The following is a 26488-nucleotide window of genomic DNA, read 5'->3' as shown; positions in this document are numbered from 1 at the left end:
GGTAGGTGCCAGTATAAACTGGTAATTACCATTTTCCATGAGTGGCATGCCAGCGGAAAAACGGTAGGTGCCAGTAGAAACTGGTAATTACCATTTTCCATGAGTGGCATGCCAGCGGAAAAACGGTAGGTGCCAGTAGAAACTGGTAATTACCATTTTCCATGAGTGGCATGCCAGCGGAAAAACGGTAGGTGCCAGTAGAAACTGGTAATTACCATTTTCCATGAGTGGCATGCCAGCGGAAAAACGGTAGGTGCCAGTAGAAACTGGTAATTACCATTTTCCATGAGTGGCATGCCAGCGGAAAAACGGTAGGTGCCAGTAGAAACTGGTAATTACCATTTTCCATGAGTGGCATGCCAGCGGAAAAACGGTAGGTGCCAGTAGAAACTGGTAATTACCATTTTCCATGAGTGGCATGCCAGCGGAAAAACGGTAGGTGCCAGTAGAAACTGGTAATACCATTTTACATGAGTGGCATGCCAGCGGAAAAACGGTGGCCTGTATGCCATGATACCACTGGATCATGTCGATATAGAAAGGTTTATGACACTGGATCAGGGTTAAATGATAGGAACCTATAGGCCTGCTTAAATTATTTGGTTAAACACCAATAACAACAAATGCAAAACTTAATATTTGGCCTATTGAATAGTTATGAGCTGAAGCAGTCATACAGTATAGGCTTTATTATAGTCTACGCTACTAGAACATCTTGATAAAACACGAGTGGAAAAATGGATGACTGTCTAGCCATAGCCTACAGTGCCACCCCTATAGGGACCTGGCTCTGGTGCACTAACCGGAAACTACGATCGCAACCGCAATAAACATCTCGCTTTGAACGGTGAACTCTTTACACATAGTAGTTATAAAGCTATTAAAACAACAAAATGACTCCATTAATGCAGGATACGTGGAAAATGCATGGACCTATTAAAGAAAATGCGCCGACGTTGGCTCAGCCTGGCTCCGCCTCTTCAGCTACGTAGCTATTAGATCGCTGCCGTGGAGCACGAAAGGTGTACATCAATCCACACTCATCGGTTTGACCGTTTGAGTATACCATCCGGGTCCTTTCACTACACTTCCTTTCGCCCTGATCTTAATTGCAACGCACTACGTACTCAAACTATATAAAAAAAGAAGTCATACTAAAATAAAGTATAATGACTGCGGATAGTATGGATATTGGAACAAAGCAATAGACTAGCTCTATGGCCACCTAGAAGGCTAGGCTATAACTACCGTCACCGGAGCAAGTCCGGCTGTTTTCAAAAGCATCTGTCATTACAAAAGCAACAACAAAACAGATCGGAAATATCCTAACAACAGCACGGACGAGAGAAACGTGTAAATCCCTTTATTTACGGCGTTATGTTGTGATATTGTGTCAATAAATACCAAATATATATACCTTTACATTTATGGCAATACCTGTCTTGAAATTATACGGAGGAGTTATGCTGGTGTCACATACCATTGTTGGGAACTGCAGTTACCGTTCCACCTGAACGGCAGTTACCGTTTCAGAACGGTAGTTACCGTTCCAGAAAGGCATATGCCATGGCATTACCGTTTCAGAACGGTAGTTACCGTTTCAGAACGGTAGTTACCGTTTCAGAACGGTAGTTACCGTTTCAGAACGGTAGTTACCGTTTCAGAACGGCAGTTACCGTTCCAGAACGGCATATGCCATGGTATGTCAGTGGTCGCGACGGCAGTTACCGTTTCAGAACGGTAGTTACCGTTTCAGAACGGCAGTTACCGTTTCAGAACGGCAGTTACCGTTCCAGAACGGCATATGCCATGGTATGTCAGTGGTCGCGGTGGCACATGCCACAGGCCAATAAACGATCTCGGCCCTACTGTGGCCCACTCTGGATAAATGGCGTTCATATCGCATATGATAGGTGACCAGATTTGAGTTTGTGATAAAGAGGACACTTCGTCGCGGGGGGGGGGGGAGGGGGAGGGGAGGGGCGCCTCGGCCGAAGCATCACGGCCGAGGCGAAAACATGGGTATTTTTTCTTTAGTTCGTCCGTGAACTTACATTTACGTTTAGGCATGGCTGCAGATTTAATGCGCTGTTGTAAACAGAGTGGAAGCGGCAAGGTGCTCAATGTTGCCAGATTGGAAATGGCAAAGTAACGTACCAAAGGCTCAAAATGGTCGTATTTGGAGGATAATTATCGTGGCTCTGGCAACCCTGAGATCAGTCGCCCAATGACAGACTCTCTCTACAGTCAGCTCGCGCAAGAAGGTGGAACGTAAGGGAGATACCATTTACAGAACTTGGAAGGCCGTAATAACCATAGACATATACAATGGTAATAACTAGTAGGTTATGTGAAAGACCCAGAAACACAAATATGCGACGAGGCAAAAACAAATATGCGACGAGATAATGTCCGAAAACCGGACATTATCATCAATTAATAAAAAAAACCCGGACGCCCCGGACGGGACGTAAAAAGTGGACATGTCCGGGGAAAAGAGGACGTTTGGTCAGCTATGAGGACTTCGACGGCTGTGGAGAAATGCAATCCTCCGTAGCCACGGAGAGCTGTGATCACAGAGAGGGCATCTCGTCACATATTTACGGCATCGATAGGAGGGGGCGCTGTCAGCAGACTATTATTTAGACAAATTATTAGCAAATTTCAATCGGACAATTTGACCGAAGAGTTAGAAAGGGCATATCGCGCTTCTGCCTTCTCACACCGCGAGACAGGTTTGTGGCTTTGAGTATCGCGAGTTTCGGTTTGATACGCGTATCGTTACAGCCCTACTAAATACTAACATCTAGTGTACAAAGTAGCCTAGGAAAGTAGGTAGGTTTATCATAATGTTATTCAGTTGTTATTCGTTTTCTTCTGATGATAATGACCCAATTTTGACCCAGTATTACCCAATATTTAATGATTATAAAATGTGAATGAATATATAACATAAAAAATGTAGGCTATATATAATTTTTTTCTGATGTCCTGAGCCCTGTTTCAGGTAGCTGGTTTTGAGGCAACCCCGAGTTTGTTCGCTCTGAGTTAGTGGAAACTAACTCAGTTTTCCGTTTCAGGTAGCAGGTTCAGCGCAACCGAGAGTTAGTTGCTGCGGCAACATACGCCGTGGGTCTAACCTGCTCGGGAGGTGGTTAGACCTACTCTGAGTTTGTTGTCTATAAGGCTGAAGGCAGCTCTCCGACAGAAGGAAGTGTTAGAAATGGCATGTCCTTTTCTACGAGAGCCTGTGGACGTAGAGGCTGCGATCCTCAGAAGGAATCTCCGTGAGGAACGATTATTAAGACCCCGGTTGGATATAATTTATTTTCCTGATAATTTTCTTCCCGAGTGCTATCGTTTTTCAGCGCAATCTATCATTTATTTAGACCACCTTCTCAGCCCCCATGTTAACTGTCAAACGCACCGGGGGCATGCTTTAAGTTTAAGTTTTTTTTTTTTATCGCAGTTAATGTGCAGAATGATCCGCCCCGTGCATCCCACCCGCTCTGTACTACAGTCACTTCAACGTTGTGGCTTTCCCATGATCAGAGTAGCTGACTAACCATGGACCTATAACTGCTGCAAGTCAAGAAACTCATTTTAAGAATGCAAGGCAGAAAAGACCCTGGTACTGCTTTTATCCAGATGCTGTTCTTCTCTACATGCACATGCTCAGCATAATCGTCTGCATTGTTCACTGAAATAAAACCCTTTGAGTAATCTGTTCAACAAAATAACTTGTCCCACCACAGCCCGTGTTCTAATAAAGACAATCTACTTTTTATGAGGATTCCTTTATTTCCTGAAAGCACAAAAAAAATTAAGTAATTTATATTGGGTATGTTTTTAGAGCAGAGAACAGTATCCCAGTTTGCACCTCCCCCACCTTTAACTTATGTTCCAAAATTTGGATCTCCAAAGCATCAAAAAAAAAAATCGCCGTTAATCTATTTTCAAACACTTCCTTGTTCGGACCCATCACGTGACTGAATTAACCAATCAGAAGCTAGAATTTAGACTGAGGTAAACGTGAGGGAATCAGAGAGGCAGATTCAACAGAATATCCTGACTATGTAAACATGTAAATATGTAATAATTGTGTAACATAAATACGTAAATGATTAACTGACTAAAAATTTTAAGTACATTTATAGCAAATTAACTCCAATATAAATTATATTAATTTATTCTACAACTTTCAAATATTTAACTTCTAAACCTTACATTATTATGGATTATTACACGGCTCTTCTCAATGCTGTAGACTGCTCCATTCACTTGCATGGGCCTTCCCAACGTTCAGCTGTCAATTATTTTTGTTTATGCTCCGTTCACTTGCATGGGCACTTCACAACTTCCGGCGGTGAATTATATTTGATAAATCACCATTGCCCAGTATAATTGACCGCTGTCAAGGTAAACGAACAGATTTTTTGCCGTTTGCCATTTTAATCTAGATTAATCTAGATTAATTTTGGAAATAATCTAGATTAATCTAGATTTAAAAAAAAAATCTATGCCCACCACTAATATATATATATAATGCATTTTGCCTAGGTGTAGCCTTCTAATATATCTAAATCCTATTAAATATTGGCAGTGTTGGGGTGGCTGGGAAATGTACTACTTACATTTACTGCTTAAATATAGGCCCATCACATGTTGAATATAGCTGTTAAATTAGGTAGAGCAGGCAAAACAGCACAATTGATTTGATTTCAATTAAACATTAGTTTACCTGTTTAAACTATATTTTTGTACTTCATCTTCATTTGCTGCCAAGTCCTCGTGGGGCAACTCGGGGTTGCGTAAATTGACACACACACACACACACACACACACACACACACACACACACACACACACACACACACACACACACACACACACACACACACACACACACACACACACACACACACACACTTTACATATTGAATAAGTGGAAGATATTAAACTTTCCTCTTATTTTATTTTACTAATTAATTTTACTCACGCATTGTTCAGCTATTTACTGCCAAGCTCTCTCTCACGCTCTTGCTGCCGCGGCGGAATTGCTTTTTTTTGTTAAAATGGGTAACTGTTCGGCATACGCGTTCATTAGAATTTCCAATTCCGTGGGGGAAAAGTAAGTGGATCTACGCTTTTGTTCCATGTTTGATCATGTTATCAGAGATCCATTGATGATGGCTCTTTATAGTCAACAGGCACGCCCTCAACCCAGAGTGAACATACTCAGAGTTGATTAACCCAACGCTGATCACCTGTTCTGAAACCGAAAACCCAGAGTTGCTTTTCAACCCTGAACTCTGAGTCAACCAACTCAGAGCGCAGGATTAAACTCAGAGTATGTTAAACCAGCTACCTGAAACAGGCCTCTGCTCCACTCGGTCCGCTGGAAGAAAACTGCCCTCTTATTGGAAAAAAATATTTCATGCCAAGCTGAGGGTACAGCTGGGATCTTAGCGCAAACAGCATTGCAAGAACATTTATGTTTTTGTTCTGACCATAACAAGGGTTGGAGAAAAGACGGAGGCTCTGAAACTGGCACAGATAACTATATACAATCACATACAAATTATATTAACCTTGTTTATATAATTATAATTATATAAATTATATATATGTAATAATAATAATTATTATTACATTAGAAGGAACTGTATTCATTCTCCCTGTATCTTAAAACAAATCCCTTCCTCTCTTAACTGAGAGAGGTTAAGTTAATTCGTATTCAAGTTCCCACTGGAGCCAGTAAGTCTGGTTTTGTGACCAGGCCAATCGACTGACTTCTTTGTTGTGTAAACTATTTACAGCCATGTCTTACAAACCTGCAGACACGTCCAATATCCACCCATTGTATTACAAATTGACTTGGCCTTAGGTCACTCCCACTCCCTACCCACAATGGAAACGTTCCCTATAAGAATGTTGTTCACCTATTGTTTCATCGAATGTGTTCTTGGTAACTTTTGTATCCAGTACTTTCCCATGATCATGCTTTAAGATTAAATCAAATATTTCGCTGTCCGACGTGTCCGTGAGAGAACTTTCTCTTCATCAATAACTTTGGAAAAGAAATGCTGCAAGGCTGAGGTGATGGTGTTGCTGTCTTTTGAGTTCTCACATTCCATCCAGGTGTAAAGACTGATATCATGCCGACTCTTGGGTTCTCCGTGGCCATGGTGACGAACTACCCCGAATACATACAAATAAATTTGCCGGGAGTAGTATGTCTGCCCGATGGCAGACTTGGGAAGCACCATTACATCAAAACAGACGGTAAATGAATCTGCCACATCATTTAAAGCAGGGGTGCCCAACCTTTTTTGACCCAAGATCTACTTTTCAAGTAGCCAACCTCCCGAGATCTACCAGCAAACCTACCTTCAAGCGGGGATGGGGGGTAGAGAACAATTGTTGACGGTGGGGGGGGGGGAGGGGTAGATAACAATTGTTGACGGGGGGGGGGGGGGGGGGGGGTTGTATCGTGAACCTACGGACTTCAGTGGGGGTTTCACTCCGTCTGCGCACGGCACCTTCTCAACGATAATCAATAATCTTCCTCCCACTCAGGGTGAAAATGGTAGGTCTTGGCTCGTTTACCCTCAGCCATGCCAATGTTTAGGAGTGTGTAACTACTGTTGACGGCTTTCAACTGCTGTTGACAGCGCATGCGCTACCGCGCGTATATGTCCCGCGCAAATTTTATTTTATTAAAAAAAAATATATATATATATATATATATATATATATATTTTTTTTTTCTTCACCCCTCGCGGTCGACTTGGGATCTGTCGGCGGTCTACTGGTAGGGCACCCCTGATTTAAAGAATCATCATCATCTCATCAGCTCTGTTTCTGCAGAGAGAAAGCTGTGGAAACCTGGAGGAGTTAAAAGCTGTGGAAACCCAGTGGATTTTTCCACGACAACAGACAGGGAGACAGACACGAACAACACAGAGACAGACAGACAAACAACAGAGAGAGAGACAAGTGATGGTGACTATAGGCCTACACTCTTCCTCGAGTCATCCAGGGTCTGTCCTGACTCTGGACGGTAACACCGCCCCTTCAGCTGGGTGTGTCCAGTTTGCTTGCTTTTGTCCTGGCCACACCCCTTGCAGGTGTAGTGATATTTCTCCTTTGCCAGCCTCTTCCGTGGCGGTTCCCCCCTTGCCATTAGCTCCTCATCCTCCTGGGCAGCTTTGTTCAGCCTCCAGGCACGTTGCCTTGGCTGGGCACTTTGGAGGAGCTTGCAATTGAGGAGCCTGAGGAAAAGGAGGATCATGCGTAGATGAAGAGTGGGGAAATGGTGGAGCATACGAAAAAGGAGGAGCTTGCTGGAACAGAGCCGGCCCAAATTGTGGAAGGAATATTGCCTTGCAGCAGCATGTTCCTGTCCTTCTTCCTCTTGTCAGAATCAGAATCAGAATCAGAATCTCTTTATTGTCATTGCACAAAGTGCAACGAAATTGGGGTAGAGGCTCTCAAAATAAGTGCTTTTAAAACAAAAACTAAATGAGAAAATGAGTATTTTTTGAAAATAAATATAGAATGTTAAAGAACTCAAACAAATGTATACATTTTAAAATGTCAGCCAATTTTAAAGGTCAGATTGGTATGATAATGCAGTAATTTATAATTCTGCATTATTTAGAGAAATAACAGCTCTGGGGTAGAAACTGTTTTTAAGCCTATTTGTTCTTGATCCCTCCTAAGCAGCCTGCCTACAAGACAAACATTCATTATTTTATATGTGTAAGCCTACCCTCCCTCCCTAAGGTTATTACATACTGTGTATTACATATTTTCTAACAAGCATGCAGGTGGAGGTTTTCTTGAGTTTAAATATTTACATACTGTCTTGGCTGTATGGGGAAGGTAAATGAAATAACACATACCATGCAGAGACCGTGGTGTTGTTCACCGGCACCAGAGCCAGCGCCGTCTGGACCACGATAACCCTGCTGTCCTCCAGCAGCTGTCTAATGTGGCTGTAGACACAGGGTTTTCCCCCTTGTGTCCTTGGGCCTGTTCCGTGACTGCTCAAACTCCTTGGCCAGTCTGAGGCAGACACACTCACTGACCCTGTGGTGTTCGGGATCCTGGGCTGCTTTGCTGTGAGTCATGTATAGTCTGTGGGAGAGAAGTATGATATGATCTGGACTGTGAACAAGGATGTAAAGTCATGAAGAACAAAGTAATAATGTCAATAGGGATTGCAATGAAGTAGTTAACACTTAATAAATACTTTTCACAGTGACATGTGCTGTCTCTTAATCAATGATTTGTATTGAACCAAAATGATAACAAATTGTGGTCCAGCACCTCTCTGCCGCCTGCTTTCCAGGAGCAGAGCCTCTCGGCCTCATCGGTGCTCTCCACGGTCCTCCTGATTCCTTTCCTTTCTTCCTAGCCTTCTGGGTGTAGCTAAACGGTGAAAGAGACATCCATATTCTTCATTCATTTCATGTCAACGTGAATGTAAAGTGAATACATATGAATACCCGACAGTGGTAATTGTGTTATTTTGAATAATTACAACACATTCTCTGTCATAACAGAAAACAACATTAAATAAAGACATACAATACAGCATGTCTTGATGCGAATGTACCTGGAATAAAAGCACACTGGTATCGGTGAAAACTCTCCAGGGAGGAGGACCCCCTACCACACCTAAGGATGTCCAGCTCTTTGCCGCCCTTCTGGAGTGTCCCCACCTTTGTGTACAGTGCAACACCTGCAGGGTCTCGGGAGGCACTCCAGGTGCTTCTGCTGCACTTCCCAAACGTGGCGCATGCTGTCATGGCTCACCAGAGGCAGCCCTGTAGTGTCTGTCAGCTCCCACACTGATTCCAGCAGCCCTGAAATCCTGCCCTGTATCTCCTCCACTCCACGGGTCCTCCTCCGGGGCCTGCCCCTAATTCCGACACCTCATTGTTCCGACGTCTCAATGGTCCGAAAAATTTCCCATTAGATCGACATGCCATTATGCCGACGGTTCATTGTTCCGAAAACGGAACCCATTGGTCCGTTTGTCAGACTTTTCAAAAAGGAGGCGCATTAGGCCGACAGTTCAATATGCCGAATAGGCCTACATATAAAGAGTTTTATACCTCGCTCGCACTCTCTCTCGCTCTCTCTCACTCTCTCTCCAAAATACAACATAGGCCTACATATCACGTTCACAATGAATATTGGAGAGCAAAGTGACAACGCTTCACTTCATTTCGACACAGTGTTTCAGCCCCATGGACAGAGAGCGTAGGTCTAATTCTCAACACGGGCACGAACACACACACACACACACACACATACCTGTTTTTGCTACCCGGTGGGGACAGACTCTAAGGTGTTTTGTTGTCAGTAGGCTACTTAATGGCCTTGCTCATTCATGTTTTGTGATGACAAGCAAACCATATACGATCCATATAAATCGTCAGAAATATTGTCTGTGTGAAATGTGTGTAAAATTATCATATTTGTTACGTGTAGACTATAATATTCTGAATATAATTTAGCCATGGTGGCTATGAAGTCTCCGTGTGTAGCGTTAGCATTTTAGCATTAGGTTAACCAAGGAAAGGTTCAGCTAGTTATTTGTGACCCTTTTTTGTCCGATCAGCGACATATTATTAACATTATGTATATGCTCAGTGTCAAATATAGTTGATGCAAAGGTGGTAGTGAGAGGTAGATGCAACTGCTCGATGAGGAGCCCCACATAGTACAGGTTTCTGCTGAGTTAGGGCCCGTTGGCCCAAGTCTGTTTGTTTTGATAGTCTGTCTGGACTAACAACTGCAGTTGCAGTTTTCCTCTGCTTCTGAAGTTCAGATCATTTTCATTGTTCTTTCTTACAAACAGTACAGTAGCGTGCTTAAGACTTGGCCCACCTAGCTTGCTGCAATTTTGTGGCTGTACAGAGCCATGTATTTTTCTTCCTCTTCATTAAGGAGTAAATAAAGGAAATTTGTTCAGTGCATTAAAAGGACAAACATCTAGGCTAGTTCATGTTATAACATTGCTAAAACAACAGATGTAATGGTGGCCCAAGAGTTTTGCACGGTCCTGTACATGTTTTTTCTGCGGTTGCAGACTCCTTGCCAGTTTCCAATGGCCTTATATCAAGGCCTTATATCAAGGTTTTTCTAAAAATGCAACCAAGAGTCAGCTCTCTCACTTACTCAAGAGAGGAACTACTGGCTCTGCAAACAAACGGACAACGGACAAAACAAACAACAAACAAACAAACGGAAGGGCTGGGATACGACACCCAATCCCAGCGGAGCTGAGAAGGAGACCCAGGGGCTGCAAGGCTGGAGCTAAGATAAAGGCTGAGCTAGCGGATAATAGTAGGCGCTACAAACCATCTATTCCCTCCGTAATCATGGGGAATGTGAACTCGCTGCCGAACAAGATCGACGAGCTGTCCGCGCTGAACAACCAACGGATCTACCGTGACAGCAGCTTGTTCATCTTTACGGAGACATGGCTAAACCACCTTGTACCGGATGCTAACGTGGACCTGCTGGGATTCACTGCCGTGAGAGCCGACAGAGACACTAAAGCGAGCGGAAAAAGCAAAGGTGGGGGTCTCATCATGTATGTCAACAACCGCTGGTGTAACCCAGGACATATCTCCGTAAAGACAGTCTCATGTTGCCGGGACCTCGAGCTGCTAGCTGTTAGCCTGCGGCCATATTATCTGCCGAGGGATTTTAGTCATGTGATCACCGTCTGTGTTTACATTCCTCCGAGAGCGGACGCAGCCACTGCCTGTGAGAAGATCCACTCCGTCACAGCAAGGCTGCAGACACAGCACCCTGAGGCATTTATGATCATCTCTGGGGACTTTAATCACGTAACTTTGGATTCTACTTTGGCAGTTTTTCACCAGGTTGTAGACTGTACTACCAGAAACAACAGGACAATTGATCTCCTCTATGCTAATGTGAGGGATGCATATAGAGCGACTCCCCTCCCCCCACTGGGGAAGTCTGATCACAACCTGGTTCACCTACAGCCACTGTACATCCCCCTGGTCCAAAGACAGCCGGTGACAACTCGCACCATCAGGTGGTCCTCTGAGAAAGTGCCCTGAGAGACTGTTTCGACACCACAGTATGGGATGTGTTGATCGACCCGCATGGTGAGGACATAGAGGGGATGACACACTGTCTGACGGAGTACCTCAACAGTCCTGACAGGTCTCCCCTGTCAGGACTGTCCGCTGCTACCCTAATAACAAGCCATGGATAACGCAGGAAGTCAAGGCTGTCCTCAACAAGAAGAAGGCTGCCTTCAGGAGCAGGGACAGGGAGGCCATGAAGGCAGCACAGAAGGAGGTGAAACACTGTGTGAGGGAAGCTAAGGACAGCTATAGGAGAAAGGTGGAGCAGAAGTTGAGGGAGAACAACATGAGGGAGGTCTGGGAAGGTGTGAGGACCATCACAGGTCACAACACAAAGACCAGAGCTACAGGGGGGACAATGCAGACAACAGAGAGGGCGAACGAGCTGAATGACTTCTTCAACAGGTTCAACCAGCCCTCGTCCCCCCCACCACCACCACCACCATCACCACCACCCACCCCCACCCTCACCACAGCCATCTCTCCTTCTTCCCTCTACACACCTCCCCCCAGACACCACAACATCCCCCTCCTTCCCCCCCACCTCAACACAATCCCCACCTCACATCACCATAGACCAGGTCAGAGGACAGCTGAGGAAGCTCCAGCCCAGGAAAGCAGCAGGCCCAGACAAAGTGTGTCCGAGACTGCTGAAGACCTGCGCTGCAGAACTGGAAGAGCCGCTACAACGGATCTTCAACCTTAGCCTGCGGCTAGGGAGAGTGCCCACGATCTGGAAGACATCCTGCATCGTTCCGGTTCCGAAGAAGAACAGGACCAGCGAGCTGAATGACTTCCGACCGGAGGCACTCACTTCACACCTGATGAAGACGTTGGAGCGGCTCTTCCTCAACCTCCTCAGACCCCAGGTACAACACGCCCAGGACCGCCTGCAGTTCGCGTACCAGCCAGATGTTGGTGTGGAGGATGCCATCCTCTACATGCTACACCAAGTCCACTCCCATCTGGATAAGGGAAGCGGCACAGTGAGGATTCTCTTCTTGGACTTCTCCAGTGCCTTTAACACCATCCAGCCCCCTATGCTTCACGACAAACTGAACAGGATGGGAGTGGAACCCTATTTGGTGGACTGGATTGATGATTACCTCACTGACAGGCCACAGTACGTCAGGCTGAAGGACATCACGTCTGACACTGTGGTCAGCAGTACTGGAGCCCCCCAGGGTACAGTGCTGGCCCCTCTTCTCTTCACCCTGTATACCTCAGACTTTCGCTACAACTCTGAGCTATGTCATCTACAGAAGTATGCAGATGACACAGCCATCGTTGGGTGTATTAGGGGTGACAGAGAGGAGGAGTATCGGAGTCTGGTGGGGGACTTTGCTCTCTGGTGCCACACTAACCGGCTACAGCTCAACACCTGAGATATCTGTATATCAAGACATGCTGAGATATCTGTATATCCGATATCGCTGTATATAGCTCAACAGTGTCCTCTTCTACACTGTGGTGTGCTGGGGAGGCAGCATAAACAAGAGTGACACCTCCAAACTGGATTAACTGATCAGGCGGGCTGGCTCTGTGGTCGGCATGAAGCTGGACCCACTGGTGACGGTGGCAGAGAGGAGGACACTGGACAAACTGCTGGACATTATTGACAATGCCAGCCACCCCTTGCACACTGTCATCAGCAACCAGAGGAGCCTGTTCAGTGGAAGGCTGCTCCTTCCCAAAGTTAGGACCAACAGACTCAAGAACTCCTTTGTCCCTCATGCCATCACACTATACAACTCCTCACTCGGAGGGAAGTAGGAGGAAATAGAATAGAAGTAATAGAGTAAAGAGGAGAGATATAACCTATTCCACTGCTTAATTTGAACTCCTAATTTATTTAATTTAACTGTCAGCCACCCCTTGCTCACCTTCATTTCATTTTATTTATCCACTATATTATATGATACTTATCCACAATGTCGTATGTGTGAATGTATGTGTATGTATGTATATATATGTGTATGCATATATATATATATATATATATATATATATATATATGTATGTGTGTATATGTATATGTGTGTGCATGTGTAATATATGTTTATTTATGTTTACATTTATTTATTTATATATATTTATTTATATTAATCCTCTATACAGTTCTCTACATTTATCTTATTTTAATTTACTTGAATCCTGTTTTACTTCTATTATTATCTCTACTTTCTATATTAGCTAAGAGTTTGTTTACTGTTTACTGTTTTTGTTTACTTTTTATAGTTAGTTAGTTAAGTTTATTGTTTATCTTATATTATTATTATTATAATTATTGTTTACCGTTTACTTTTTGTTTTACTTTTTATAGTTATCTAAGAGTGTATTGTTTATCTTATATTGTATATAATTTAATATTGTGTTGTGTTTCTTCTGTAAGCTACTGGACAAACAATTTCCTTGAGGGAGTCATCCCAAAAGGATCAATGAAGCCTAATCTAATCTAATCTAGATCACCCTGGAGGCTGTTGGACAACTTGGTCTCTCAGAGCACAGCTGTAGCTGTGCTGCGGGCAAAGGCTTCTGTAGCCATGTAACCGCTCTGCTCTTCCAGACAGCGCATTATGTGCAGCTGGGCCTTGACGTGGTTCCACCTTCCCTGGTCTGTACCAGTCAACCACAGATGTGGCCTCGACCTAGAACACAGGTGTGCTGTTGTGTCCTCTAGACAAATACTGAAGTGTATGACTTGAACAGAGTATATGAGCATTTCCTGTATGACTAAATTTTTGTTCGTTTCAGGGAATCCATCCAGAGGCTGTGAGTGACCTTGTGGTGAAAAAACCCAAGTCGGTGGGGAAGAGTCAAGTCCACACTCTACAGAGCGTATGCTGGTAAGACATTTGTTTTGCAATTTGCACTCTGTTAAACTTGCTCATTATGACAAGATGCATATTAGAATATATCTGTTATCACTACAATATAAAAAAAAACAGTTTTATTTGACGTTTCCTCTAGGGCCCATACCAGAACAACACATCTTGGCGTCTGGAGCAAAGCTGAGTGAGATTCACGCTCGCCCTTTGATGTCCCACATCCTAGAGGGAATATCCAGCTTGGAGTTGGTACCATCTCAGCTGTGCTGACCTGGAAGATGTCAGCAATGACCTGTTCTTTAAGGCCAGTTGCTACTCTACAACAGTAGATGAAAAAGTCATCAATGACTGAAATCTTCCTTGAAGGGCTTGGTGTTGGAATCGCCTCTTGTCCAATCCTCTGTGCTTTGCTCCAATAAAGAATATATTGTATTGAGGGGCAAACAGACTCCCAAAACACTTCTTGAGATGGAAACCGAGTATAATATTTCATGGTCTGATCAGACACACAAAATCTGTTGAGGACAGTTTGTGGCCCCATAGACATTTCTTTCAGCCTTGCCTCCAGCTCAGCAATATACTCCAGGGCATCATCCAGTGCACCTACAAAAAAAGAAGACAAATCAGTCTTCATTACCATTCATTAGTATTCACCCTTTATTTTTATTGTATTGTTATTCTGTATACTTAAGTTTATTTATATTTATTATTATTAATTAATTTATTTGTACTGTTTTCTGTTTTTCTTTTTTATATATTAACTATAGGTTAAATGTTGAGCGTTGTACATAGAGAGCAAAAACCAAAGTCAAATTCCTAGTTTGTTCACAAACCTGGCCAATAAAGCTGAATCTGTATCTGAATTAATATGCAACCCCAGTTTAACAGTACGTCTGATGTTGATTGAATGTTTTAACGTTAACCATGCCATGTTTGGCAAAATTATACAATAGCCCAACAAGTGTTGAACACAAATAACAGACATAACAGCTAGTTAGCACACATCTACTTACCGGCAGGGGGGCGTATCGCGTAATCATGTTCCCTGGTACCTCTCCGGTCCGTTTGTGTTTTGTCCTCTCCTTCAGCTTTTCGAGCCGACACCCGTTTATACACGGGTGTTTTCTTCGGGGCTGTGGTGTAGTTGTTCCAGTCAAAACGACTGGTAACAGCTCCAGTATTCAGCGTAGCACTCCCGTCGTTATAATCAGCCGCTGAGAAATGCCGACTACAGACCAGTGTACTCCCCATTCTGAATTACGAAATTAACTCCTTCATCCCGTCTGATCGCCCTGACCCACTGTTGTATTGGGTATTAGTTGGGAAGTCGTGGAAATGTAAATACATTTTTTTTGGTTTTGAATTGGCGCATAGAGGTACACAACCAAAGCTTTTGTTTTTTGACTGCGCCATCGTCAAATATCATGGACTACTCGACCGGAAGTCCTTTTAACCGGTGAAGGCAAAATCGAACGCCGAACCAGGAAGTTGTGAGATAGGCCGGACGAAAAGATAGCGGCGCGGCGCGGCACGCCGCTCCTGGGACGCTGCTGAAACGTTCCACGGCGCGCCCGGTGGAAATAGTCTCATTGATTAGAGTGGAAGCGATCAGCAGCGGTGACCGCGGCGCAGCCGTCCCACGGCGCGTACGCCTCAGGTGGAATCAGACCTTAAGTCGCCATTGCTCATGGGACCTATGACACCGAAAAAGATGAATGGGAATCAATGGAGAGAAAGTAATTATTTTCTGATCCCAGTCTTTATACGCCCCGTATACACATGTGTTTACACATATGTTGTTTGTGGATTTAAATGATAATTTTTCATGAAAAGAAAATTATAATTTAGCGGGTAGGAGTTTGATACGGTTAGTTTTTGTGTGGGGCACTTTGTGGACTACAACTCCCGCTGCTCTCGACGCGTATGATATACGTCACCACCACTCGCAAACAGATCCCGCAGTCAGAACATAGCTGTGTCTTTGGTGCACTTTACCACCTTCTTTCAAGGAGAGCACAAATGCCTTGATCGAGGTGAAAACCACTACAAATCTGGACATGTGGAGTTTTAGTTTTAGCACTGCGAGTTGAGAAGTGGAGGGAATGTGTATTGATGTGACGTCACATATGCGAAGTGTAGTCTTTCACGTTGGGTCTCTACCACAGCCTTTAGCTTAATAATCATACAATATACTGTCAAACTCTATGTGAAAAAAATATTTAGACCCACACAAAACATATGTGTAATCCAAGGCCTTTAATGACTGGGATCAGAAAATAATTACTTTCTCTCCATTGACTCCCATTCATTTTTTTTCGGTCTCATAGGTCCCATGAGCAATGGCGACTTACGAGCTCTATTGCGCCCTGGCCGTCTGAGTATGCTACACGGAGGATCAGCGGTACAACAAAGGTTGCCTAATCACAATGCGGAAAAGAGTACAGAAGTATTAGTGTAGCCTCCCAACAGGCTAAAGTCCCTCTGCCAAGCGAAGTCAAAGTGGCTAAAAGAGAGCAAATGCTAAACCAGGGAACTGCCCTTAGACGCACAAGGATGAATTAAACAAATTCATCCTTATAATTAAAGGAATTAAACAATCGGATATACAGATATCTCAGCATGTCTTTAAGTTATAAAAAACTGCTTTTTGAAAAAAATTCTGAAAAAAAAAAATATTGCGTTGGGTAGCCTACCCCAAAGTTCTGGGCCAGCAGCCCAATGCTTCCATCAAAACATATATGAAAGTCATTCACAAGATTTTAATAGTCACAGTACATCTTTACATTTACACCCATTGTGTAGTAACATTTAACAAACATCAAAATAAATGTAGATGCACTTTGTAACACAACGCTACAGTCTATATTTCAATATAAAAACAATGCAATCTGGTTAATGCCATGGGGCGGTTAGCATTGTAATGTTCAAATAATGCTTTATATTCCAAGAAAAGTTACAATTAAAAGTATCTCAAATACTTCCTGCTAATAGTGCTGAGGCCTCTGACTGGTTTGCTGACGAGGCTTCTTGGAGAGAGTCATACAGATGATAACTCTGTAGATCCGTCTCTGCCCGCAAATTTATTTTCTAAAAAGGAAAAAGGGTTAGTTTTTATTGTTTGCCTTAAGAGGTTTAATGACAAGGTCATCTATGATTTTCTATAACGGATGAATAAATGACTTGGAATTGACACAACCTTTAAATCATTCTGTGGACAAATCGTTGCTTTTTCAATCTTTTTGGCAGGTGATGAAGAATGACTGACTCATGACCATCTTGATAAAAGGGGTGTTGGGGGTTTACCTGGAAGTCTCTGATGTAGGTTAAAAAGAAGCTGACGAAGGCAAAAGCAAGGGACCATTCAGAGATTGTGCTTATGATGTGTGCAGTATAGCCCTGAAAGACATCAGTCATATTAGCACAGAATCAGAGAACATATTACAGTGCGGGCGACTAAAGGGTCAGTTTATGGATGTCTGATGCAGAATGACTGACCGTCTCCCCTGGGATCCAGTGTAGTTTGTGAGCTACATCAACTCCAGGCAAACTGCTGTACATGATAACAGATGAAATAAACACTGCAAGTGTAACGTCAAGGAACACAACGGGATTCACAGGATTGAGCAAAACAAAGATAGACATCGTAAAGCAATAATAAATACAGCATCACTTGCACCATTCAGTATTATCCTTGCATTATCGAGGATCCAATACACTTGAGGCCAATACATTCTGATCAATGAAAGCAATGGCTTTCTGCTCACTCTATTGTCAGTGAAACAAATACAAGTGGAAATATTGGAGAGGCTGACGTTGAGTCATCTCAACGTTTCTTTGGTTTGTCTCTCTTGACAAAATCCTTGGTACATAAACAATTGCCGATCAATTTAAAGAGTTCAATGCAGAATTAAAGGATACTGATGATGATACTGGTTATGGACCACACTCCTATGCTGAGACGGACTGTGAAGATGGTCTTGCTGTGCACGTGAGGCTGCATGTGGTAGGAGAGCAGAGTCTGGCTCAAGATGTACAGAGCCCCCACCCCGAAGGTCATCACAGCCCCCATGATGTGCATGAAGAACAGCGTGGTTTTCTGAAACAAAGACAGTTTACATTTAGAGCATTACAATTCTGCACATTTCAGAACAAAAAAATTGTTGATGAATACTTGCAGAGAAAAATATGAGGGGTAAACTTGACTAATTTTGATGAAATTCACTGTTTCACAAAATACATCACGTCAAGGTGTTTCCCGGCTCAGAATGGGCCTTCGGGGATGACTGGGTACAACATTAAGCATGATGGCTGATACACGCTCATCTCTTCTGAATGTAAAAACATCACCACATCCCATAGCCGATTAAACGTTAGTACATGCCACGGTTGTTCCCCATGAACTAGACAGGGCGCTTAAAGGGGTAGTTCGGAATTTTGGACATAGGGCCTGATTCCCAAGTGAGCATTGGTATTCTATATCACTGGAGACAGTTTAACACATTTCATTCAGTCCTTCTAGTTGCAGAGTTTGCTCGTGCTAGGCTAGCGCACGTCAACGGGCAATGCTAGCCTGCTATTAAAAACAGTGTTACCCACGCCACAGTACACCCGAGGTAAATCAATTATAACGACAGACTATACATTTAAATGTCTGTTTATAGAATAATGTTAGAAATAAAACCAACCTTGCATGCATTGCATTTTGAGGGAATTGCTGGGTCTCAGCAGCAGTGTCATATTCCTGGTAGTAGGCTACGGCAGCGGCGGACTGATACCTAGGCTACCGGCTCTAGTTTTTTTACCTGCCACTGTCATTGCTACAAACACGGAGTACAGTGAACGAAGGAATTCTATTAGCGTATTCAATTAACAAGATATGGACACGTTTGGAGGAGTTAGCGATGCATCTGCTTTTGAAGACGATTATGAGGAATTTGTTGTATCCAACGAACCGTACATGTACGAGCCGGTGTTTTGATGTCCAAGCCAGCAGCAACAAGCCAGTTGAGTCCTTTCTGGATCTCGCACTGGAAATTGGTGGAAACTTTGTGTGGTGCCCATCTGTAGCGTTTATTTCTACAATTTCTAAAAGCACACTGAACCATCATGTTGCCTAGTCGTGCCTGCGCTTCTGTCCCACGCTTCTGTTTACGTTCTTCTGTCGTGATTCGGTTACAAACCTAACCAGCGCATAGTAAAATTCCGCTTCTGCTGAGAAAGTAGTCCCTCGATGATTCATGCGATGCAAGGTTAGTTTTATTTCTAACATTATTCTATCAACACAGACATTTAAATCTATAGTCTGGCGTTATAATCGATTTACCTCGGGTGTACTGTGGAGTGGGTAAGACTGTTTTTAATAGCAGGCTAGCATTGCCCGTTGCCGTGCGCTAGCCTAGCACGAGCGAACTCTGCAACTAGAAGGAATGAATGAAATGTGTTGAAAACTGTCTCCAGTGATATAGAATACCAATGCTCACTTGGGAATCAGGCCCTATGTCCAAAATTCCGAACTACCCCTTTAACCTGTTTAATTTCAATCCACCACAGATTAAACTGAGTTGATAATTTGTACTCATTGTGTAGACTATTCTGGCTGTACTGTGTAGAGTTGCTACTTGTAATAAGATAATAGGAATGCAATAGTGAGCCTTTATTTGCCGATTGAAGGACATACACATTGGAGGTAGAAGCCAAGCAGTCACATGAAATAGTTTTGGAGTCATTGGAGGAGCCGTTTCATGAGTGAATGTATAAGGAGGGTCTGGTTCTGTGTGGAAATTAATTTACATTGATCAGTACGCTCTTCTTCAGTGCTGGTCGGCTAATGGCGCGATTCCACCGCCGTGTGTGGGTCGGTATGCAAAGGTTATGGTTTGGTATCGGTTCATGCTTACTACTGCCAAAAGTGGGCAGGCCCGGACCTAGCCCTGATGAGCCGTACTCATCTCGCAGTACCCCTCCGTTTGTGTCTGTTTCCGCGAGAAAAAATTGGTGCCGGTCATGTGACCTGGAAGGTTTCATTTTAACGTTTTTAGATCGGGCCCCGAAAATCAAGCCCGACCCGGCCACGTTCTGTCCGAGCCCAGTCCGACACATTAACTGTAATTATGGGCCCGAGGCCGATTTCAACCCGACATTCTTTTTAATACATGTGTAACTTTGTACACATGTGTTACTTAGGCCTACTCTGCCAAATATATATGTAAGGAATAATGTATAGTAAGCCCCGACAGGGCGAACAGGACACCGACTCGCAGCGGAGGTGTCCTTATTCGCCCTGGAGCAGCGACGTTCTATACATTATTCCGCTTATTACACAGCTATTACTTGGCTACTTGCCAAAACGAAAAAATAACTTCACATGGCGTGTCTTTTTACAATGTATTTGTTACCAGCATTCGTAGTGTTGATCAGCAGTGAAATAGTCCGCCAACGTCGTTGACGTCACTTAGCAACCGAAGACGCTTGGGTTGGCAAGTTACCAGACTACTTACTACCCATGCAAGTGAACGGAGCGTTCCATGGCATTGAGAAGAACCTTGTAATAAAAGGCCTATAATATTTCTGTTTATGGCATAGATTTATCCTCCAATTAGGCCAATAAAGCAATGATTAAAAAGACCACAAACGCTCGATCAAAGGCCCGGCTCGAGGATAGTGGTGGGAAATATCGGGTCAATCAAAACCCTCATTGTTTAACATGAATTGGCTAAACAATTGACCACTGTAGCATATTTAAACACAATTCAAATTGTCCGAGACATTTCGAATTTTCGGACCTCTTAATTTTTTCCCGTCAATGACCGGTAATTACTGGACAACGGAAAATCCTGGCTGGAGTGACTTCCGTGCAACAGGGGGATAAACACAGTGCCCGCAAGGTATTTCTGGACAACGGCAAAAGCTTTGTTTATTTTGCCGTCCTTCTTAGACGTCCTACATTGTTGCTCATTGTTTGTGTCACGTTCTTCTTTTTCCTTGGATTTATCAGCAGGCTACACTGTGTCAGGCTGCTATGAGGTCACCACGCTTACGTAGCTGCCGCAGCGATGGACATCCCCACCCTACCATAAGGGTACTCTCGGCGCTGGAAACATGAGCCGTAACTGAGCTGGGCAAAACCGCACCTTCACTTCTGGGCCAAGGGCTTGCTGTGCCGAAGCACTCCCGCCGATGGAAACGCGCCGTAAGACTGACTTCAATAGGCGCTTGGTTGGAAACTTCGGCCGCTTTTCCACCAACAGTACCAGCTCAACTCGCCACAACTTGGTTTGCTTCCAGGCACGTCGTGTTTCCATCTAGAATAGTACTTCAACTTGCGTGGGTCGCATAGCATGCATGTGCGAAATTGCGCATGCTTATCCACGAAACACATAAAGACAGGGCTACACACAGGAGCGTCTCCACCTCTGTCACGGTCCACGGCGTGTTCTTGCGCACTGATCCTTTGTTTAATAATCAAGCTGATGCTTGTATTAAAAGATGTGCTTTCTTGGGTCACATCATGCATGCATCATGTAAGAATTGTAAACTGTATGACTTTAGTGCCCTCGTAGTTAATTATCTTGAATGCGATATCTTACGTTGTGGGTCGCCTATAAAATGTAACATCGCTTTCTGTGACAAGTTGCTCATCTTGTGATGATATGCTATAAACACTGCAATAAACTATAAACCCTCTTTTCATCAGAAGAAGAATCTTGCATATCGCTTTCTGTGATAAGCTGCTCGGACATCGTGCTTGTCCAGTGGCGTCAGTGTGCATTCACACTACATGCGTCCGTCGACGGGTCTCATTGACTTTTGATTGGCTTCAGGCTGCGTCTATAAAGACTAGTCCCCTATACGTCAGACAAGGCCTCGGTCATCCGACGACGGACGCATGCAGTGTTAATGCAGAGTCACTCTCTGGCCAATCAGTGGCCAGCAGCCTGTTTACATCACACAAAAGTACCAGATCAGGGCCCTGTACCACGAAGCTCGCTTAGAGGGTTAGCGAGGTATGTTGAGCTCCAAGCCTGGGTTAGTTGTACCACGAAAGTCAATCTCTTTTAGCGCCGCTGTATCACCATGGTGACTTATGCTCGCAACCAAACCTGGTCTGGAGCAGTTTTTCGGCTTAGTCTAGCCGGAGATCGGCTACTTAAATCGGCGTGCGCAGCTTCCTAGCCCCTCCTCTGACAATGGCGTCACCATTTGTGGGTGTTCCCGTGGACCCCGGCGCACTTCTCGTACAGGCGTCTCTCCGGAGACAGAGGGTTTTACGGGACAGAACCGATCCCTTGGCATTGTCTGACGATATTCAGATTACAGACTTTATTGTCATTGTGCAAACAACGAAATTGGGGTTCTTCATGAGAGATACAGATTCTCATCAGAGGGTGTTCGTTATTTGATCGTCCTTTTGGACCTTATGTAGACAATGCTTACTGTTGCGCATTGTGTCTCAGTGACAGAGTGTCAGAGTGGAGGTAGCGCGTCAGTCTTGAATTTCTGCTCGGGGGGTTCGACTCCCAAGTGACGCGAATTTATGTGAAGCTTAAAAAGTCCTAATTCTCATGCAAATGGATTACTTATTCACTAAAGCTTATAGAATTATATTTTTGTGATTATTTCGAACTTGAACCCATATTTTCAAGGCTGTGCTGGCACCACATCTATGGGGGTAAAATGCATGATGATAGACCGGCGAATTTGAACCCCGGTCGCTGGCGCTTGGGTCTTATACTAATCCACTACGCTACAGCCGCTACCACTCAGCGGTCGAAAACATGCGATACACTTCTTAAATAGGGTGTATTTAAAGTGAATTCCCTAAATGATAGAATAAGGCAGGATGGACGTTGCTTATGCATTTTTAAATCATCATCATTCTATTTGGATTAATGGCGAACAATTCTGCATTTGGCATAGTTGCGTGGGTCGCATAGCATGCATGTGCGAAATTGCGCATGCTTATCCACGAAACACATAAAGACAGGGCTACACACAGGAGCGTCTCCACCTCTGTCGCGGTCCACGGCGTGTTCTTGCGCACTGATCCTTTGTTTAATAATCAAGCTGTTACTTGTATTAAAAGATGTGCTTTCTTGGGTCACATCATGCATGCATCATGTAAGAATTGTAAACTGTATGACTTTAGTGCCCTCGTAGTTAATTATCTTGAATGCGATATCTTACTTATTCACTAAAGCTTACGGAATTATATTTTTGTGATTATTTCGAACTTGAACCCATATTTTCAAGGCTGTGCTGGCACCACATCTATGGGGGTAAAATGCATGATGATAGACCGGCGAATTTGAACCCCGGTCGCTGGCGTTCGGGTCTTATACTAATCCACTACGCTACAGCCGCTACCACTCAGCGGTCGAAAACATGCGATACACTTCTTAAATAGGGTGTATTTAAAGTGAATTCCCTAAATGATAGAATAAGGCAGGATGGACGTTGCTTATGCATTTTTAAATCATCATCATTCTATTTGGATTAATGGCGAACAATTCTGCATTTGGCAGTTATTTTACAGACAATATGCAGAATCTTTTCACTTATACTCATATAGACTGCTTGATCTATCGTAAAGGTGAGAAACGCCCCTTTCACGTGAACGCGCACTGAATCTAAGGCGGAAAACCTGGTTAAACTAATTGAATCTAAAGTGAGCTTCGTGGTACCATTTAACTCTGATTGCGAGTTGCGGCTCTGTCGAGCCAGGTTTTCCCAAGAAAGCCTGGGTATGTTCAGCGAGCTTCGTGGTATAGGGCACAGCTCTCTTGGAACCTCAACGGAGTTGAGGCTAAAAATGTTGGCGATGGAAACACAAAAAAAAGGTGTGCTGACTCGAGGCAAGTTGAAATGGTACTGTCAGTGAAAATGGGGCATACTAGTTCGACAAAGTACTGCCATCTGCTGGTCAAAATATCACATTGCACCCAAAATACATTTAAGCTGAGAGGATTGTATTTGATCTTTCTCAATTCACTCTCGTTGGCGGTCGGGATTTAAAAATCCAGTGGGTAGGAGTGATTACCGCACGTTGATGCACCAGTGGTCACCATAGTTACTGTGGTGTTGTTCTGCTAGTCTGCTCGGGCAGAGCCGTCTAATCTTGATTAGATGATTGAAAATGGTTTACTCGGTCACACCTCCAGAGCGGTCACAATTATAAGTATAACTTGTGGGACCAGGGGACAACTCATTAATATACTAATGTGCAAATACATATAATTTTCTTGTGGTAGGGATGAGGATCCCACTCCCAACCACTCTTGTGGTATACCACCGTCATACCCTACAGTCGGCCGACTTCATATGCCATGGGTAAAATCGTACGTAGTCTCAATTTTAATGTCTCCTTCATAAATAATGAATTGTGGATATCACTCAAATGCAGGGTTTTGAGGAGGAGGCTCAGGAGTATGAAAAAAAAACATTGCTAACAAAAGATTTTTTTTATCCTTATAATAACTGCATCAAATGGGTCCGAAACACAAGCATCTATAGAACAATACAACAACTAGTTCGATTTTAATGGCACCGTGTGCTGATTTTCACCAGTTTGCAGCCATGTTATACGCACAACTAGCAGTTACCTGAAAGTTTGCAACAACACACATGCCAGAGGAGCTGATGGAGCCCAGGACCAGGCCCAGCTTGTTCAGTTTGTGGAGGGACCTCTCCTCCGGGCCCAGGAGAGCCTGCACCTGCTTGTAGCGGACGTACGTGTTCGCCAAGCCTGCAGTCAAAGAAATAACCAATGTCACTTCCTCTTGAGAACTGCATAACACAATTAAGTTCAGTACATTTAATGCACTTTTTTGTTGACAGATAATGGAAGTAGCAGTGCTAGTCATTACCTAGGAATGCAGACACATCCAGCATCAGTCCAAACAAGCACCTTTCAGGAGCGACCGTTCCAGTGTCACTGTCATACACAAGAAAGATGTTACACACACACACACACACACACACACACACACACACACACACACACACACACACACACACACACACACACACACACACACACACACACTGACCTAATGTAGGGCACGAGAGGATCCACATGTCTCAAGGTCACAGCTGTGATATATGCAAAGATGAAGGTGGCTGCGGTCCATGTTACCAGAGCAACGGGCAGGACGCTGAGGCCCTGCTGGATCCACCACATGGCCGTCTGGAGTCACAGGACACCTTGATCGGGGTTCAACTTAAGCAGTCTTGCTAATGAAATTTCAGCACCTTCAGGGTTGGAGTAAAGTCGTATATACATGCATTTGAAAGGCATGCATGTACACATTCATACACGAACATAGATATACCAACGCATATTATGTCAATACAGGGGGTAAAAGGTAATGTCACGCAATAGTTACATTAGTATTAGCCACATTTTGACCCAACATAATCATATAATGGCTTTCTGGTTTACATAGAGATACAAACAATGAGGAAGAAAGTAAACAAAGTTCTCGCGTTCAACTCAACGATATGGGGCTTGGTCGTTCTGTGCTAGTCAAAGACGATACAACCTGAAATAATCGACTAGTGATTAGAAATCACTGATCATATGATAATTAAACCATCCACTTGGTCTGGTGCAGAGGAGAGAGCAAAGCCCGTCTGATCTGAGAGATGTATCAAGGTAGACAGAGACTAATATCTCTAAAAATAAATGTACGTACCCAGAATAACACGAACAATTTGCTGATAAATACGAAAGCCAGTAAGGTATATATCGTGTTGAGTCGCTAAGAGGATAGAAAAAGAAGGAAACGAAACTCCAGGCTCGTGTTGGTTTCTCTTCCCTAAAGCCTCACGAGACGCTCCGTTAGATCAGACTTAATGAACAAACCTCATTAACCTCCGCTTACCTCAAAACAACTTTTCTCTTTGGTTTCATCGAACATACGGTTCTAAGTAACGCAATACAGCCCTAATTAACTTATACCTTACCCGCAGAGTCCTGCCATCTGGTCAGAATAGTGAACAAAACTTCATGCCCTGGCAACCCTCTAATGTCCTCACATCCACCTTATGTCTTTTGTGTTTGTTTTACACTTCTGATTTGTTCCTCTTTTCAGCTTCTTCTTCCTCTTCTTTTAATTTCCGGCAGTCTGTATGCCTTTGCGGCACATTGCTGCCACCCACAGGACAAAAAATAAATACACACACAAACAACCAAAATAAATAAATAAATATATATATATATATATATATATATATATATATATATATATATATATATATATATATATATATATATATATATATATATATATTTCAAACGCAATCAGTCCATCCTATTTCCGTAGGAATAATCCAGTGGCCGTTCAATCCAGTTCAATCCAATCTTTTTCTTCTGGTTTCTGCAGAGTTGGTTTGGATGCCGTGATTCGCGGCAGTTTAATAACGCTGTGGTTCACATTCCTAAATGTGTCACATTGATAATAAAGATAAACGCAAACACACATTATAATCAGGCTTGAATAACATTATCATTGTATCAATAAA

At 43.5% G+C, this 26488-nt stretch overlaps 1 protein-coding gene and 3 long non-coding RNA genes across 4 annotated transcripts in view; 2 read left to right on the top strand and 2 right to left on the bottom strand.

Moving 5' to 3' along the window:
- The first annotated feature begins 2984 nt into the window (after positions 1–2984).
- The window catches only part of LOC132465793 (uncharacterized), a 97660-nt gene continuing 74156 nt past the window's right edge, over positions 2985–26488 (top strand). The window contains exon 1 of the long non-coding RNA XR_009527691.1: positions 2985–3530. This is a non-coding gene — a long non-coding RNA (uncharacterized LOC132465793). The remainder of the gene's footprint in view (positions 3531–26488) is intronic.
- LOC132465718 (uncharacterized) lies at positions 6472–10139 on the bottom strand. Its single transcript, XR_009527683.1, has 3 exons — positions 8335–10139; positions 7908–8142; positions 6472–7274 (listed from the first exon to the last, which is right to left on the bottom strand). It is a non-coding gene; the product is annotated as an uncharacterized LOC132465718 (long non-coding RNA).
- On the top strand, positions 13199–15504 carry LOC132465714 (uncharacterized). Its single transcript, XR_009527681.1, has 3 exons — positions 13199–13800; positions 13896–13987; positions 14196–15504. It is a non-coding gene; the product is annotated as an uncharacterized LOC132465714 (long non-coding RNA).
- LOC132465766 (DNA damage-regulated autophagy modulator protein 2-like) lies at positions 16714–26088 on the bottom strand. Its single transcript, XM_060062564.1, has 8 exons — positions 25931–26088; positions 25015–25216; positions 24832–24899; positions 24568–24710; positions 17888–18065; positions 17465–17547; positions 17273–17365; positions 16714–17056 (listed from the first exon to the last, which is right to left on the bottom strand). The coding sequence occupies exons 2-8, from the start codon at positions 25143–25145 to the stop codon at positions 16940–16942; spliced, it is 813 nt and encodes a 270-aa protein (XP_059918547.1). The 5' UTR covers positions 25146–25216; positions 25931–26088; the 3' UTR covers positions 16714–16939.

This window comes from Gadus macrocephalus, chromosome 1, assembly GCF_031168955.1.
Source record: "Gadus macrocephalus chromosome 1, ASM3116895v1".
Classification (NCBI taxonomy): Eukaryota; Metazoa; Chordata; class Actinopteri; order Gadiformes; family Gadidae; genus Gadus; species Gadus macrocephalus.
Note: the sequence above shows the minus strand (reverse complement) of the source record. Positions and strands in the feature narration are given on the sequence as shown.

Excerpts from the sequence above, each read along its gene's own strand:
- LOC132465766 (XM_060062564.1), bottom strand. The coding sequence starts at position 25,145 with ATGTGGTGGATCCAGCAGGGCCTCAGCGTCCTGCCCGTTGCTCTGGTA. Across the intron at positions 24,900-25,014 it reads CCTCTCGTGCCCTACATTAG|TGACACTGGAACGGTCGCTC; the intron begins GTCAGTGTGTGT and ends TGTGTATGACAG. Across the intron at positions 17,366-17,464 it reads ACTGGATCCCAGGGGAGACG|GGCTATACTGCACACATCAT; the intron begins GTCAGTCATTCT and ends GATGTCTTTCAG.